This window comes from Haemaphysalis longicornis, unplaced genomic scaffold (assembly GCF_048455015.1).
Source record: "Haemaphysalis longicornis isolate Haplotype H1 unplaced genomic scaffold, Haemaphysalis longicornis Haplotype H1 scaffold_1, whole genome shotgun sequence".
In the NCBI taxonomy this organism is placed as follows: domain Eukaryota; kingdom Metazoa; phylum Arthropoda; class Arachnida; order Ixodida; family Ixodidae; genus Haemaphysalis; species Haemaphysalis longicornis.
This window is the reverse complement of record NW_027526203.1, coordinates 143,465,456-143,478,640: the sequence shown is the minus strand read 5'-3', so window position 1 is coordinate 143,478,640 and position 13,185 is coordinate 143,465,456. Positions and strand designations below refer to the sequence as shown.

General features: G+C 44.1%; 1 protein-coding gene across 2 annotated transcripts in view; it reads left to right on the top strand.

Annotated features, from left to right (window-relative positions):
- LOC144137492 (E3 ubiquitin-protein ligase parkin-like) overlaps positions 1-13,185 on the top strand; it is a 114,101-nt gene that overhangs the window by 55,807 nt on the left and 45,109 nt on the right. For both annotated transcript variants that reach the window (XM_077669474.1, XM_077669473.1), the window contains exon 3: positions 4,419-4,534. In XM_077669474.1, coding sequence (XP_077525600.1) covers positions 4,419-4,534 — 116 coding nt within the window. The remainder of the gene's footprint in view (positions 1-4,418; positions 4,535-13,185) is intronic.

The following is a 13,185-nucleotide window of genomic DNA, read 5'->3' as shown; positions in this document are numbered from 1 at the left end:
GTGGTGCACATTGGCTGCTCTTTCAGTGGGCGGGACTGCAGTGTTTCTATTGACGCATTTCATGTTCGGTATGGGTTCGATACATTGCACGGCATCATCATCGTGTTCTTCAGACTGAAGCAAGCACAGCAAAGGCATGTGTGTGTTTTTAATATTTTACTTTTCTGACCTTTAGATACGATGTGGTTTCGTCCACAAAACTGGGGTTGTTTGCTACGCTGCTGCTTCTTGAAGCAGTGTAGGAAGCTCACACGACAACATGCTGTTTGCCATTGTTAGATGATTAGTATTCTCGCAGTTTGAGTCCCCTCGCACAGCAGGAAGCCTGGGAGGAACCTTTTGCACCACTTGCCACTCTACGGTATGTGTGGTTAATTATGTTGAGAGGGAACGGAGGAGTGGCCTTTTTTTTTTCTTTTTAAGTGGTGTCTGATGGGGAAATTTTCCTCATTAATCAGGGTATCACACGAGATGCAGACTGGTCTTTTTGTGAAATTGTACGATGCAGGTCTGAGCTTTGGACAACGAGACGATTCCCCTCCTGAAATCGGTCATGCATGTTCAGGAGGTACACTTGATACATTCAGAACACAGTGCAGACGAATGAAAACCATTTACTGGTGTGCCGTCTAGACTGGTAGTTACAGGAATTCTGTTGCGTTTGTTTTTCTTGCACACGCATAGGTTGCCCTTCAAACATTTGCAAGTCGATGCCACCATTGTGAACTTCGTGAAGCTGGCAGCATTTAGGTGTTGACCTCCACTGAAATGCTGCCATAGTAAGAATGTGTATTACAGGGCAGGATAATGATTGTTAAAGATGTACATCGTTACTGACAGGAACGTCAACCAAGCAGCCACTTCATAGTGGTGGCAGTCTTTCTGTTGTGGTTGACTATCCTTGAAACATGCAGTGTTAGCTCGATTTCCATCCTAAACTTGTTAAGATGACAATCGATTGGACTGTCGCGCCCTGTTTGGCCATTTCAGTCAGTACAGTCGTTACTGGGGTGGCTGTGGGGGTAATCAATCGCAAATGCAGATGGCCATGAACGGCAGAAAAAAAGAGTCCTGGACTCGGTGCAGGTCGCAAAACACACCTGAGCGGAGACCTCAATGGTTTGGTGCATATGTGCTTCCTTCTGGCTGGTCTTACCTTCAGGACAAGTCAGTAGTTCGATGGCAGTGCCCATGGCGTCATTATTGGATGGGTTGAGTAACTATGCACCAAGTTTTCTTGTCTTTTTGTGCTGCGAAGGAGCAAAAATAAGAAGCATGGGAACACCTCAATACACCATGACTCAAAATAGCTGTGTATATCATAGTATGATCAAAATGGCACAACCGTATATACACCGATTCTAAGATTGATTGATTGCAGGGTTTAACGCGCCGACGCAACGCAGACGATGAGGCGCGCCGTAGTGGAGGGCTCCGGATTAATTTTGTCCGCCTGGGGATCTTTAACGTGCGCCGAAATCTCGAACACACGGGCGTTTTTGCTTTTCGCCTCCATCGGAAAAGCGGCCGCCGCGGCCGGGAATCGAACCCGCGACCTCGTGCTCAGCAGCGCAACGCCTTAGCCACTGAGCCACCGCGGCGGGTGATTCTAAGAGTAAGCTTGTACAATGCAGTTTTGCTCACCAGCGTTAAGTAAATCTGTTGCAGTGATTGCTGTCACATTTTTCATTACAGTCTTTCAATGTTTGCAGCAGAAAAGAGTTAGAGATGGCTTTTTCATGTAATGAAATGACGCCTACCTTGTGGGAGGGAGTCCAGTCATGAGGACACGCATGGCAACGGGGGGATAGTCGTGCTGTCTCTAATGGTAAAAAAAAAAAAAGATAAAATAAGTGATTGGAAGACGTGAAGTGAGAGGGGATTTTTCACGTCATAATATGACACCTACCTTGTGGTAGGGATCCAGTCGCAAGGGCACGCATAAGTGGGGTGATAAGAGGTCGCCCAACCTGTCTTATAAACAGTCGGGCGATGTGAGCAGTGGCAGGGACTTCGTCATGGACACGCCGGATGCTCACTGATAATTACGAAAGGCAAAACACATAGATTTAATTCTGTATCTTTTCGCATTGGTAAATGAGTATTTTTGAGTGTTTCTGCGTGGAAAACTGTTTTTCCTGAGGACTGCCTGAGAGACTGGGACTGTTGTGGAGTGCTAGAGGAGGCGGCTAAACTGTGTTCAGCCCCAGATCGGTAGACTGCAAGGCTAGGAAACATGCTACCGGCAGGTGTCTGTTACGGTCAGGCTGTGGAAAGTAGGGCAGGCGCCATGAGGATAATACCAGGAACACTAGTTCGTCAACAGCAAGTCCATAGATTCAATATTACCATTTGATCGTCATGTTGAGACAGTTTAGGAAAAGGGAAGTAATTGAATGATGAGCATTACTAATTCTCTGTAACACCGATATAAACAGTTAAAAAAACAAGTGATGCCTTGTGTTGTTTGTTTTTTTTTCTCTAGAAGATTGGTAGGAAGGTTTTTTTTTAAGTAACGAGCTGTTTCTTTTTTCTTCCTTTTTTTTTTTAATGAGAGAATTCTTTGGCTCAAAGACAGGTAAGCAATTGTCTAGCTTTGCATCTGAAGGGGATGAGCAATGGACAGTTCACAGGTATCTATCAATTAGAGAGAATGTCCATCTTAGGTTCGTAAGTGCTGAGGATGTCTTTTTCAGAGAGAACCAGAAACTCTCTGGCACGCCTTCTAATGTCAAGATATTATGGCACATTACTTACATAAAACCCCGTTGACTGGAAGTCCTAAAATCTGGAAAAAAGTTCTGGGAAAAGTGCAGTTATAGTTGGGCACAAATACAAAAAATTCCAATCCGCTAATTGCATGGTACAGAAATTTAGCATGTCTGCCAACTGTGCCAATTAATGTCTTATTTTGTGAGTGAAATACGGTGACAAGAGTTTGTTCTTCAGTAGTAGCAGTGTTAAAGGAGCCATGAAAACAAAATACAAGTTGGGTTTATTAGAAAGACTGCTTAGTCCCGATAACAATGATACCAATATCATCGCAATCTTCGAACAAATAGCGGAGATATTAAAGAGAACGTGTGAAGCAGTAGCGACCCCCTAGCTGATTTCCCGCAACTTTTCTATGACGTCACGGAACCTTGTTTGTGCGATTGGCGCCCGCCTAACTAACCTGTCGCGACGACACATGACTGGACGTCTGTAATGGGGCCTCTAGTTCCATTTGACCACATCACTTGAATGCTAACGTGCAGTTAACGCACTGAAAATTGTTTTATTGCTGGCCATATGACATCACTCTTGCTCATAACACGTCACTGTGGCGCAAAATTTGAAAGCTTTTAAATACTTCTGGGGTTTTTTTCGTTAAAAAAACATCTTTTGTGGCTGTAATGGAGCTGAGTGAGATACTGAATCCTAGTTCTTTTAAATTAAACGAAGTTGTATTTTCTCTTCATGGCTCCTTTAAGTACCAGTAGTTTGAAGTAGCACACATGCGTTGAGAGGCACTGTTCTTTTTGGAAACAGAGGGCAATCTGTTCATGTTCAGTGGGTATATCCCTTGGCTTTGAAGTAATGTTATGATTGCTTTGTTTTGCTGCCAGAAGGGGCTTAGTGAAGAACATAAGATTCTTGACCTATCTTTTAACACAACCAAAACAATTACCAATCCAGAGCTGATCATAGAAAGGTTAGTGGGAGATCCCCACAGAAAGGAGATGAAGGAGCTTGCAAATGAAAACTGACAGGAAGACAGAGTGAACAGGCTCTTCCCTTTTTCTGTTTCTTTTTTTAGTTTGCGTAAATCCAAGTTTATTGATTGAGCCCATAATGAAGGCACGTCACGGCTTTCGAATCCCGCATTTCGATATTGGGCTCTAGTGTACGTCACAGGGGTGGTGTTCTGATGAACTCTGGAAAGTGGGGTTTTAAGCTACCCAAATTGTGCCCTGAAAGCGTTTCAAGATAAGCGGGTAAAAATACATGGATGCAATTGACATGGGAATACAAAAAACCTTCGAATCAACTGAAATTTTAAGATAACAAAGTCTGGGTTAATGAGGCCCTGGTATCTATTAATGATGGATTCATATTAGGCAGTCTGATGCAACATAAACTGAGCATACACATGTTCCGGTGGAGCCGAATGGTGTCGTGCTGTGAAAGCAGACCTTGAGGAACACAAATGCAGGCATTCTTGTGACGTGGGGACTCTCTAACTGTACGAAACTGTTGACACTTTTTAACACTGCAGATTGTGGCAGGGATCATTGAAACTTGGTGCACTGCCTGAGCATTTTGTCTGTACCTCTTTGAAAAGTTGGAGGAAGAAGAAGAAACAGGTGGATGAATGTGGCGACTTGTTGCACAGACGTTCTTTGTCTTCTCACTGGCTCTTGTTTGAAACGATCCAGAGGCGGAGAAGGCGCTGTTCTTCGTCTACTGCAAGCGGCCCTGTGAGCGTGTGCAGCCAGGAAAGCTGCGCGTGTGCTGTGCTGCGTGCGGTGAGGGTTCCTTCATCCTCGAGAAGGTTGGTTTCTATCTCTGCACGGACTGTCTTGAAAGGAGGGGAGGGGACGCATTCTCCTTCTTTGCACGCCCTTTTTGCCCACGGGATGTTCCTAATTGTTTGCCCTAGTTCAAAGAGGAGCAAGAATAAAAAGTACAGGCGCTTCCAGATATCTAACCACCTGTACAGAACGCTGCATGCAAGGTGATAGTGTTGTTTTAATCTCGTACAAAAGCCTGATTGAATTGGTGTTGCTTTTGTGGCATGAAGTTCTAAACCATTCGAGAGTGTTCTCCTGTGTGTAACAGAAGTGAGTATGTGAAAAAGTGCTTTCTTGGTTAGATTGGTGTCTATATTGCACATGTTCGGGGTAAAAAAAGAAAAAGAAGCGCACTCAAATCTGTATTAGGCTGATAAACGTGCAGTGTGGGAGCACAGCTCTCAGCAGAGCTAGGGTACCTGTTAGTATGTGGCTTCACGCAGTGAATTTTGCTGCATAATTGGCTGATGTGGAAAGTAAATAGGGAGAAGGGATCCCTTCTAAACAAACTCGTCACTCTTGCAACCACTGGCTTGGTGCAGTTTGGTTTCGGCCTTGTAGTAACTCATTTTAGGCATCGGCACCCCTTCTGTAAAGAACCAGCCTGATGGCGGGCTGCTAGTATTGGACTTGCTACGTACCATGATGGCCTCCCCTCAGTTCATTGCACATCACGTTGCAGTTTCAGTGTTAGGTTTGGTGCACAAGGCCTCATTCTGGGGTTTTTGGACTGCAGTTGTGTAGGCATCTCCACAGTATTTCGGGTGGCCGTGAGCCTCGGTGCTTTGTAACAGCCGCCTGGCCAGACTTGCAGACATGCTACACAAAAGCATCTCAGAAAGGAATTTGCAGCACTGCGTGCTTTGCACGAGATTTGAACTGACCTAATGAACTAGGCATCTTGTTAGTTGCTTGCCATCAAGTGTGCCGTGATGTGGCAGTTATTTTTCTTCTTGTTGCCTTTGACCTTGACGTTTTCTAAAAGCACACAGTTGGCAACAAAAGAAAGAGTTCTAAGTAGGGGTGTGCGAATAGTGCAATTTGATCTCGAATCGAATTCGAATCGAATAGTGTCGAATAGTGGACAAAAATATCGAATATCGAATACCAAAGCTTTTATTTGGAAGAACAAACAAACACATGCTCATGTCCTTGAGCTCTAAATAGTAAATACACTAACAGGAATTAAAGAAATCACAAACTGTCATGTTAAAAGTATTACGAATTCTCCAAATCTCCAAGTAGTGAACGTGGTGTTTGCTCTTCAAGTGATTCAAGAGCGGGCATGTCGTGCTTGCCGGTGTCTTGAGCGTGAAGCCGCATTTTTCGAGGATGGCAGAGGACGACTTGCCTTCTCAAAAAACTTCCAAATTACGCTTCTTTTTTCACCGCGGCTATTCATGCTGAATGGCACGGCACGCGGACGTTACACAGGAGGATAATCACGGGCGTGCGACGACCATGGCGACGACGGCGACGACCGTCAGATTGGCTATGGATAGGCGTCGAGAAAGGGTCTAGGACGGGTGATGATAGTGTGTTACAGCAAGGCCAAAATCACAGAAATTTAACAAGACCATAATTATACGCTATTTTGCGGCTGCACAGACGTGTGATAATATTAATTAACGAAAGAAAAATGATATTTTACGGCCGACTATCAGGGGGGAAGAGTCAGTCATCGCCATCACAAAATGGCATCGTCGTAGTAATTTGTTTGTTTTGTCCCGAGTGGGACGCATCATATTTGTTTCCAATGACGTGAAAACGGCAACGCACCTCATTATTACAAAAACCCGTATGTGAGGAACGTTTTCTGCACGCTAAAGACTGCTGTGTCGCTCCTTCTCTCCGTGTATGCCAGTGACGCAAAAAAATCGAGGAACTATTCAATTACATGTCGGCAATGAAGTCTCTGCGGGCGAAGAGGAGGGATATGTCCAAACCTCAAAGACAACTTTCCTGGGCGAAAACGGGTCGCTGGCAATTGTTTGACCAAAACCTTTCGACGTTAGGGTCAGTAAGCGCCACACTAATCTAGCCGCAACTTTGGCAGCGTTCGGAATATTCGCCACGTCGAATTATTCGAAAGTCCGAATTCTGGGCATTCGAAAGTCGAATCGAATTATTCGGGCAAGAAATATTCGATTCGAATTCGAAAATCGAATATTCGCACACCCCTAGTTCTAAGCCTTTGTCAATGCTTTCCAGCGCCTCTCAGCAGTTACAGGGCACTCCAAGCCCCGAAATTTGGCCTTGAGAGTTCAAGATGTGTAGTGCCGTGAAGATGCAGCTTTGTACATGTTCCTGTTGAGGGCCCAAAATGAAAGGGTTTTGGCAATCACTAACATTAGCTGCTGTGCTGTTAATGTTGGCATGTGAACCCCAAGGCATGTGGGGACCACATGCCTTGCATTGCATGCGTCGTTGGAGTTAGGCTCCTAGTGCTGTATTACACCGTCATTTCTTGAGCCTGCAGTACAAATACCATTCCGCAGAATTTTACAGACGCACCTAAAGCACATTCTGCAGTCTCATGGGCTGTCCATGGACCTAAACTCGTTGCTTCGAAAACACTCAATCCTAACACTGGCATTTTCACAGGTGAAGGTTATGCTGGTGTGATCACTGTAGAACACGTAATGGAAGAGGAAATAGGTTTCTCGGTATTATGCACAGATTCTCTGAGCATAGTGACAGCTCTGTCCAATAGCCAAGCCTCATAAAAACACAGTGTTTAGTTTGCTCGCTTTTAAGCATATTCATGTCGGCATACTCTGTGTCTCCAAGGTACCAGTCATTGCTGAATAGCTGGAAGAAAGGCTGCTGCTCTTAAGGTTGGTTTATACTCCGACGTTTTCAGTGCACTGGTAAGCAGCGACGCGGTCGGCGATGGCATGACCGCTGGAACATGCTAGACCAAAAAATTCCGCCCTTTCGTACTCGAGCTTGCATGGTGCACCCGACATGGAGTAGCACCAAGTGGCTTCAGCTAGAGCACGTGCAGGAGGTTTCACATTTAGTGCAGTGACTGTCATCAAATTCATGAAATGAAAGAGGTGAGCACATGGCTGCGTATGCATCCGATCCGACGGACTGACGGGGTGCATTGCGGGTCAACATATTCTGCACAGTTTGCGTGGAATGGAGACGTGTTCTGTCTTGATGCCTGTGGGGTCGAAATGCGCGAAGTGCCTCCAAACGCGTTCGCAGTTATATGATGTTAGGCTATAGGGGGACCTGCATTTGCCAGTGTAGCATGGTCATGCCACATGCACACTATCTCGGATTATATTTATTTATTTATTTATTTATTACAATACTCTCAGGGCCTCGAGGGCGTTGCAGAGAGAAATGGGTCATACAAGTTTTTTAAAAAGAGTTTTTTATGGCCGTCTTGAACAATGAAGCTTCAGTGATGCTGGCGATCGAAGCGGGGAGGTGGTTCCATTCCGTGGCAGTTTTCGGTACAAATGAATTGAAACACAAGTTTGTACGGCAGGATGGCACTTCAACCTTGAATTTGTGGTCAATGCGTGAGGAAACATATGAAGGAACTGCAAAAAGTTTGCACTTGATGCCAGGGTTAGTAAAGTAAATTTTGTGAAAAAGGCATAACCGGGCTATTTTTCTTCTTACTGAAAGGTCAGGAAGATTTAAATGTGTTTTAATTGAAGATACACTGGACGTTCTAGAGTATACTAGTTGCATACAATAAATCGGGCAGCACGGTTCTGAATGGATTCAACGGAGGTGGAAAGGAATAATAAATGCGGGTCCCAAATAGAAGAGGCATATTCTAGTTTTGATCTGACAAAGGTTTTGTACAACAGTAGTTTTAAAGAAAGAGGGGCGAGAGAAAGGGCGAGAGAAAAGTTACGGCGCAGGAAGCCAAGCATGCGGTTAGCATTGCTGGTTACGTAATCAACATGTGTTTGCCACGAGAGGTTATTACTTATGTGAACAGCAAGGTATTTGTACGTATTAACAGCGTCGAGAGAGCTATTTTTTAGTAGGTAAGGGTAGGGAATGCCGTTGTTGCGGTTAGGTGTAATTCTCATAGCTTTGCATTTACGCACATTCAGTGTCATTAACCAGTCATCACACCAAGAGGAAACGCTGTTTAGGTCACTTTGAAGTACTGAGCAATCATTAGGATTAGTTATTTCACGGTAAATTACACAATCATCTGCGAATAGTCAGATTGAGGAAGAGATGTTGTTAGGTAGATCGTTAATGTATATTAGGAAAAGAAGGGGACCTAACACAGAGCCTTGTGGTACACCAGAAGATACAGGGCATGCAGGTGAATTGTAGTTGTTAGTAGCAACGTACTGTGTTCGATTAAGCAGGAAGTTTTCAATCCATCTTAGTACGTTATAATCAATATTAAGTTTGCTTAATTTTAGTAATAGAAGACGGTGCGAAACGGTATCAAAGGCTTTTTGGAAGTCGAGAAAGATACAGTCAACGAAAGAACCGCGATCCATGACGGAAAATAGGTCATTAGTAAACAGTAGGAGTTGGGTTTCACAGGAGTGATACTTCCTAAAGCCATGCTGATGTTTGTTGAAGAAGTTATTAGATTCAAGAAACGTTACAAGATGGGAATAGATAACATGCTCCAAAAGTTTACAAGGGATACTAGTTAGGGTGATTGGTCGGTAGTTGGTGGGTTGTGTAGCTCCAGTACCTTGCTTCGGTACTGGAGCCACTCTCCCCGCCTTCCAATCACCGGGTAGCATCGAACATTCCAGGGACTGAGTGAAGATTTTAGGCAGTAATATTGATGAATACGTGGCAGTATGTTTCAAAAACTGCGATGTGATTCCATCGATACCAGGTGATGAGGATGATTTCAAGTTTTGAATGAGCTTTGCTATGCCCTCCCAATCGGCAAAGACCGGGTCCATTGTAGGAAAGCACACATCGCTAAAAGTTGGTGTACTGCAGTTAACGTCCTTCGAAAAAGATTGCAGGAAAACACTTTGCTATGCTATACAGCATTCATTGGCCGGCATAACATTTCCTCGGTCATCGCAAAGTGTGATCGCTTTTCTTTGGATCCATTGATTATCTCCCAAAATTTACGCGGGTTAGTTTGAAGTAGCGAAGGAAGTGTGGTGGAAAAGAACAGTTGTTTGGCCTCTTTCAAAGCTTGTTTATATTCCGCAACCGTAGTGTTATAAAGAGACCACCTTTCGCTATTGTTAGCTTTCAACGCCTTCCTGTACAACCTCTTTTTTTTATTGCGAAGCCTATTTAAAGCGGATGTAAACCACGGGGAGTGATAGGCACAACGGACGGTACGGAGAGGGACAAATCTATCTATAAGCGATATTACCTTATTTTTAAACATGATCCAGTTTTCATTGACGGAGCGTAGAGAAAAACCGCGTAAATATGAATCAAGGAACAGTGAAAGTTCGTTATTAACAGAATCAAAGTCAGCCCTTTTGTAATTGCGTATGACCTTAGTACGGGGCACCTGACGGCAAAGCTTAAAGTTAGCGATAAAATGCAGTATGCAGTGGTCGCTCAGTCCGGGTAGATGTTCGATTGATGATATGCTATCGGGCGTTGTATAGAATCAAATCTAAGAGAGTGGAAGAAATTGAAGTAACACGTGTCGAATGTCGCACTATCTGGGTTAGATTAAAGTCGACACAAATGTTAATAAATGTAGTGCTTTCAGATGAGTGCGACACAGATAAGGTTTGGTCGGAACCCCAACAAATATCAGCGAAGTTGAAATCACCAAGCAGAAAAATCTGGGAAGCTGGATAGCGTACTTTTAGGTTGTTTAGAGCATCGTGTAGGGAATCACAAAACGTAGCAGGAGAATTGGGTGGGCGATAGCACGCGCATACAACGACATCCTGATGATCAATTCTAACACATGCGCACACAAGTTCAAGGGAGCAAACAATGGGTATAACATGAGATTGTATTTCATGCGAGACAGCTATCAAGACACCGCCACCCGTTCTTGATTGGCGGTCTGATCGGTAAAGTTGAAATTCCTTAGCACAGTGAAAAATTTCAGAATCACGAATTTTACTCGATAACCATGTTTCGGTTAACACAACGATATCAGCATAGCAGTCATCGATAATTGAAGATAAATCGTAGCGTTTGTTCATTACACTACGGATGTTAGTAAAAAGGAAAGAAACTTCATTCTTAGCACAAGGTTGGTTTTTAGACTGGGATTGCTATTGCGGGCTGCTAGCGTTACAAAGGGATGCGGGGGGCGACTTAGGAACAGCTGAGCCGGGGGATTCGAGTTCAGAGTTATCGGCTATTTCGCAAATGCTATCCGTTTGTGCGCAGTACACAAAACATTTTTTGTTAATGAATAGTTTGTTGTAGCGGACGGTGTACTTCTGCCCACTTGCTTTGCTGTAATCAATTAGCTTTTTCCTGGAATTACGTGTAGCTTTGCAGAAGTCTTCGCTGGTGCTTATTTTTGTGCCTTTAAGTTTAGATTTCTTTGACAGGATGTCATCTCTGATTTTGAATGAGCAAAATTTTACTATTACTGGCCGGCATTTTTTGGGCACGTAGGCCCCTAATCTGTGGGCTCACGAAATAGAGTCTTCGGGTATCACAGATTCAAGATACGCAGATATTAGAGCGCGAACTTTCTCTTCAGATTCAGCCCAAGATTCCTCAGCTGTGTCCTCTAAACCATAAAATGTTAGATTGTCCCTTCGAGACCGGTCCTCAAAGTTGTTTAGGCGAGAACGAAGCTCGGCGGTTTCCGCTCGAACAGTGTTTGTGACCACTTGGTGTACTTGGACTTCTTGGTTCTCGTCCAGTAAATTTACCTGAGCTTCAACCGCGGCCAGTCGAGAGTTATTATCAGAGACCGTTTTTTCTAACTTGGTTTGGCTCGACTTTACTTCATCTAATACTTTCTTAAGTTCATCGTGGCGGGAATCAACATGTGAAGTAATTGATTTAATAACAGTCCTTAGCTCATCAGACAGTGTGGCAACATCTGTGCCGTCGGTAGGCCCAGGGTTTTCCTCAACGTCGCCACACATTAGTAATAATTTAGCAACCCGAACACAATCAGCTGTCACAGAAACAATACGCTGGGGCTAGGAAGGAGCAGCAAGAATGTGTTATAAACGTATAAACGTGCCTCTAGTAACAGTGTGGACATTGGTGCGTGTCCCTTACTTGGACCTCAAACCACTTACTAAAAGAGAACTCTGAACTGTAGCAGGAAAGTGTTGTTTGTTGCGGGGAAAGCAAACTTTATGTAATCAAACCCAATATAGGCAGGGGAACTTGTTGCGGGGCTTGTGGGTTACAGTCTACAAGCGTGATTAGTAGCGCTAAAAAACGACACACGAGAAAGAAGACACAGGCAGGCGCTACACTCGACACTCGCAACGATTTATTAGCAGACACTAGCATCTTGCATTTATGACAACATTCAGACATGCCCCCCAAAAAAACAGCAGCATAGACGTGCCAACATACACCAGTGACAGCTTGACGGTTGCTGATCCTTTTCACAGGAAGAAATCTGATGATGCGGTCAAATTTTTTAAGGAAAACCAGTCGATAGGGTGTATGTTCTCGATTGATGTAGAAGAGTTGTTTTCTATTTCTCACGCAGAACTTTTCGAAAGTGTAACTTCATGTATTGATGCCAATGCAGCAATTTCCTTTCAGAACAGCATAGGCATGACTGTTGATGACTTTTTAACCTTGTTAGAGGCATATCGTAGCAGTACATTCATATCTTTCCACAGTCACCTCTATGTGCAGAAAAAGGGTACTTGCATTGGTTCGTGCCTTGCCCCTATCCTATGTAGTATATTCCTAGCATGGATAGATCAGGCCCTCGAGTGTGTTTTGAGTCCTCATTTGGTTTTAAAGGTTTTTAGATATGTAGGCGACTTCCTTACTGTTTGTAGCAAACAGGGTTCAGTAATGCACCCTGACTTGGTAAGGCGTGTTACCGTGTTAGTAAGAGGTGGGAAAGGCATGACGTTCACTCATGAGTTCCCTCACGACGACGCCCTACAGTTTTTTTATTTGAATATGAAGGTGTTGCAGGGACATATATGTTGGGCATATTCACCTTGCTCCCGCAAAGAACTGTTACCTTTTGACTCAGCACACTCTTAATTTGTTAAGAAAGCAGTTGCTAGTCTCTGCCTAGAATCGGCCTTGCGGAAGTCGTGTGCACACATGATGCAAGGTAATTTTGACCATCAGGTGCAGTGGCTATTGTTGGCTGGCTTCCCTGTTTCAGTCATGATTGTGGTTGTGGAAACCCTCCTTCAAAAAGGGAAGGTTATTAGGCCTGGGACGAGGGGGCAACAAAGAAGTGAAAAGTGGCCTGAAGCGGTACCTTCGCAAGATTTCTCATAACCTAAAAAATGTTGCGATGACGTACAGTGTGTCTGTTGTTGTCTTTTCAGCCCAGAGCGAGTTCAGCCAACTCTGCACTCGTATTGCTACTGATAGCAAAAAGAGGGCCTGTAATAAAAGACATGACAAGCCGTTCATTGATTGTGCAATGGGGATTGTTTATGAAATCCTTCTCACCTGCGGAAAGTCCTATAGCGGGAAAACTGGAAGATGTTTGAATGACCGCCTCAGGGAGCAT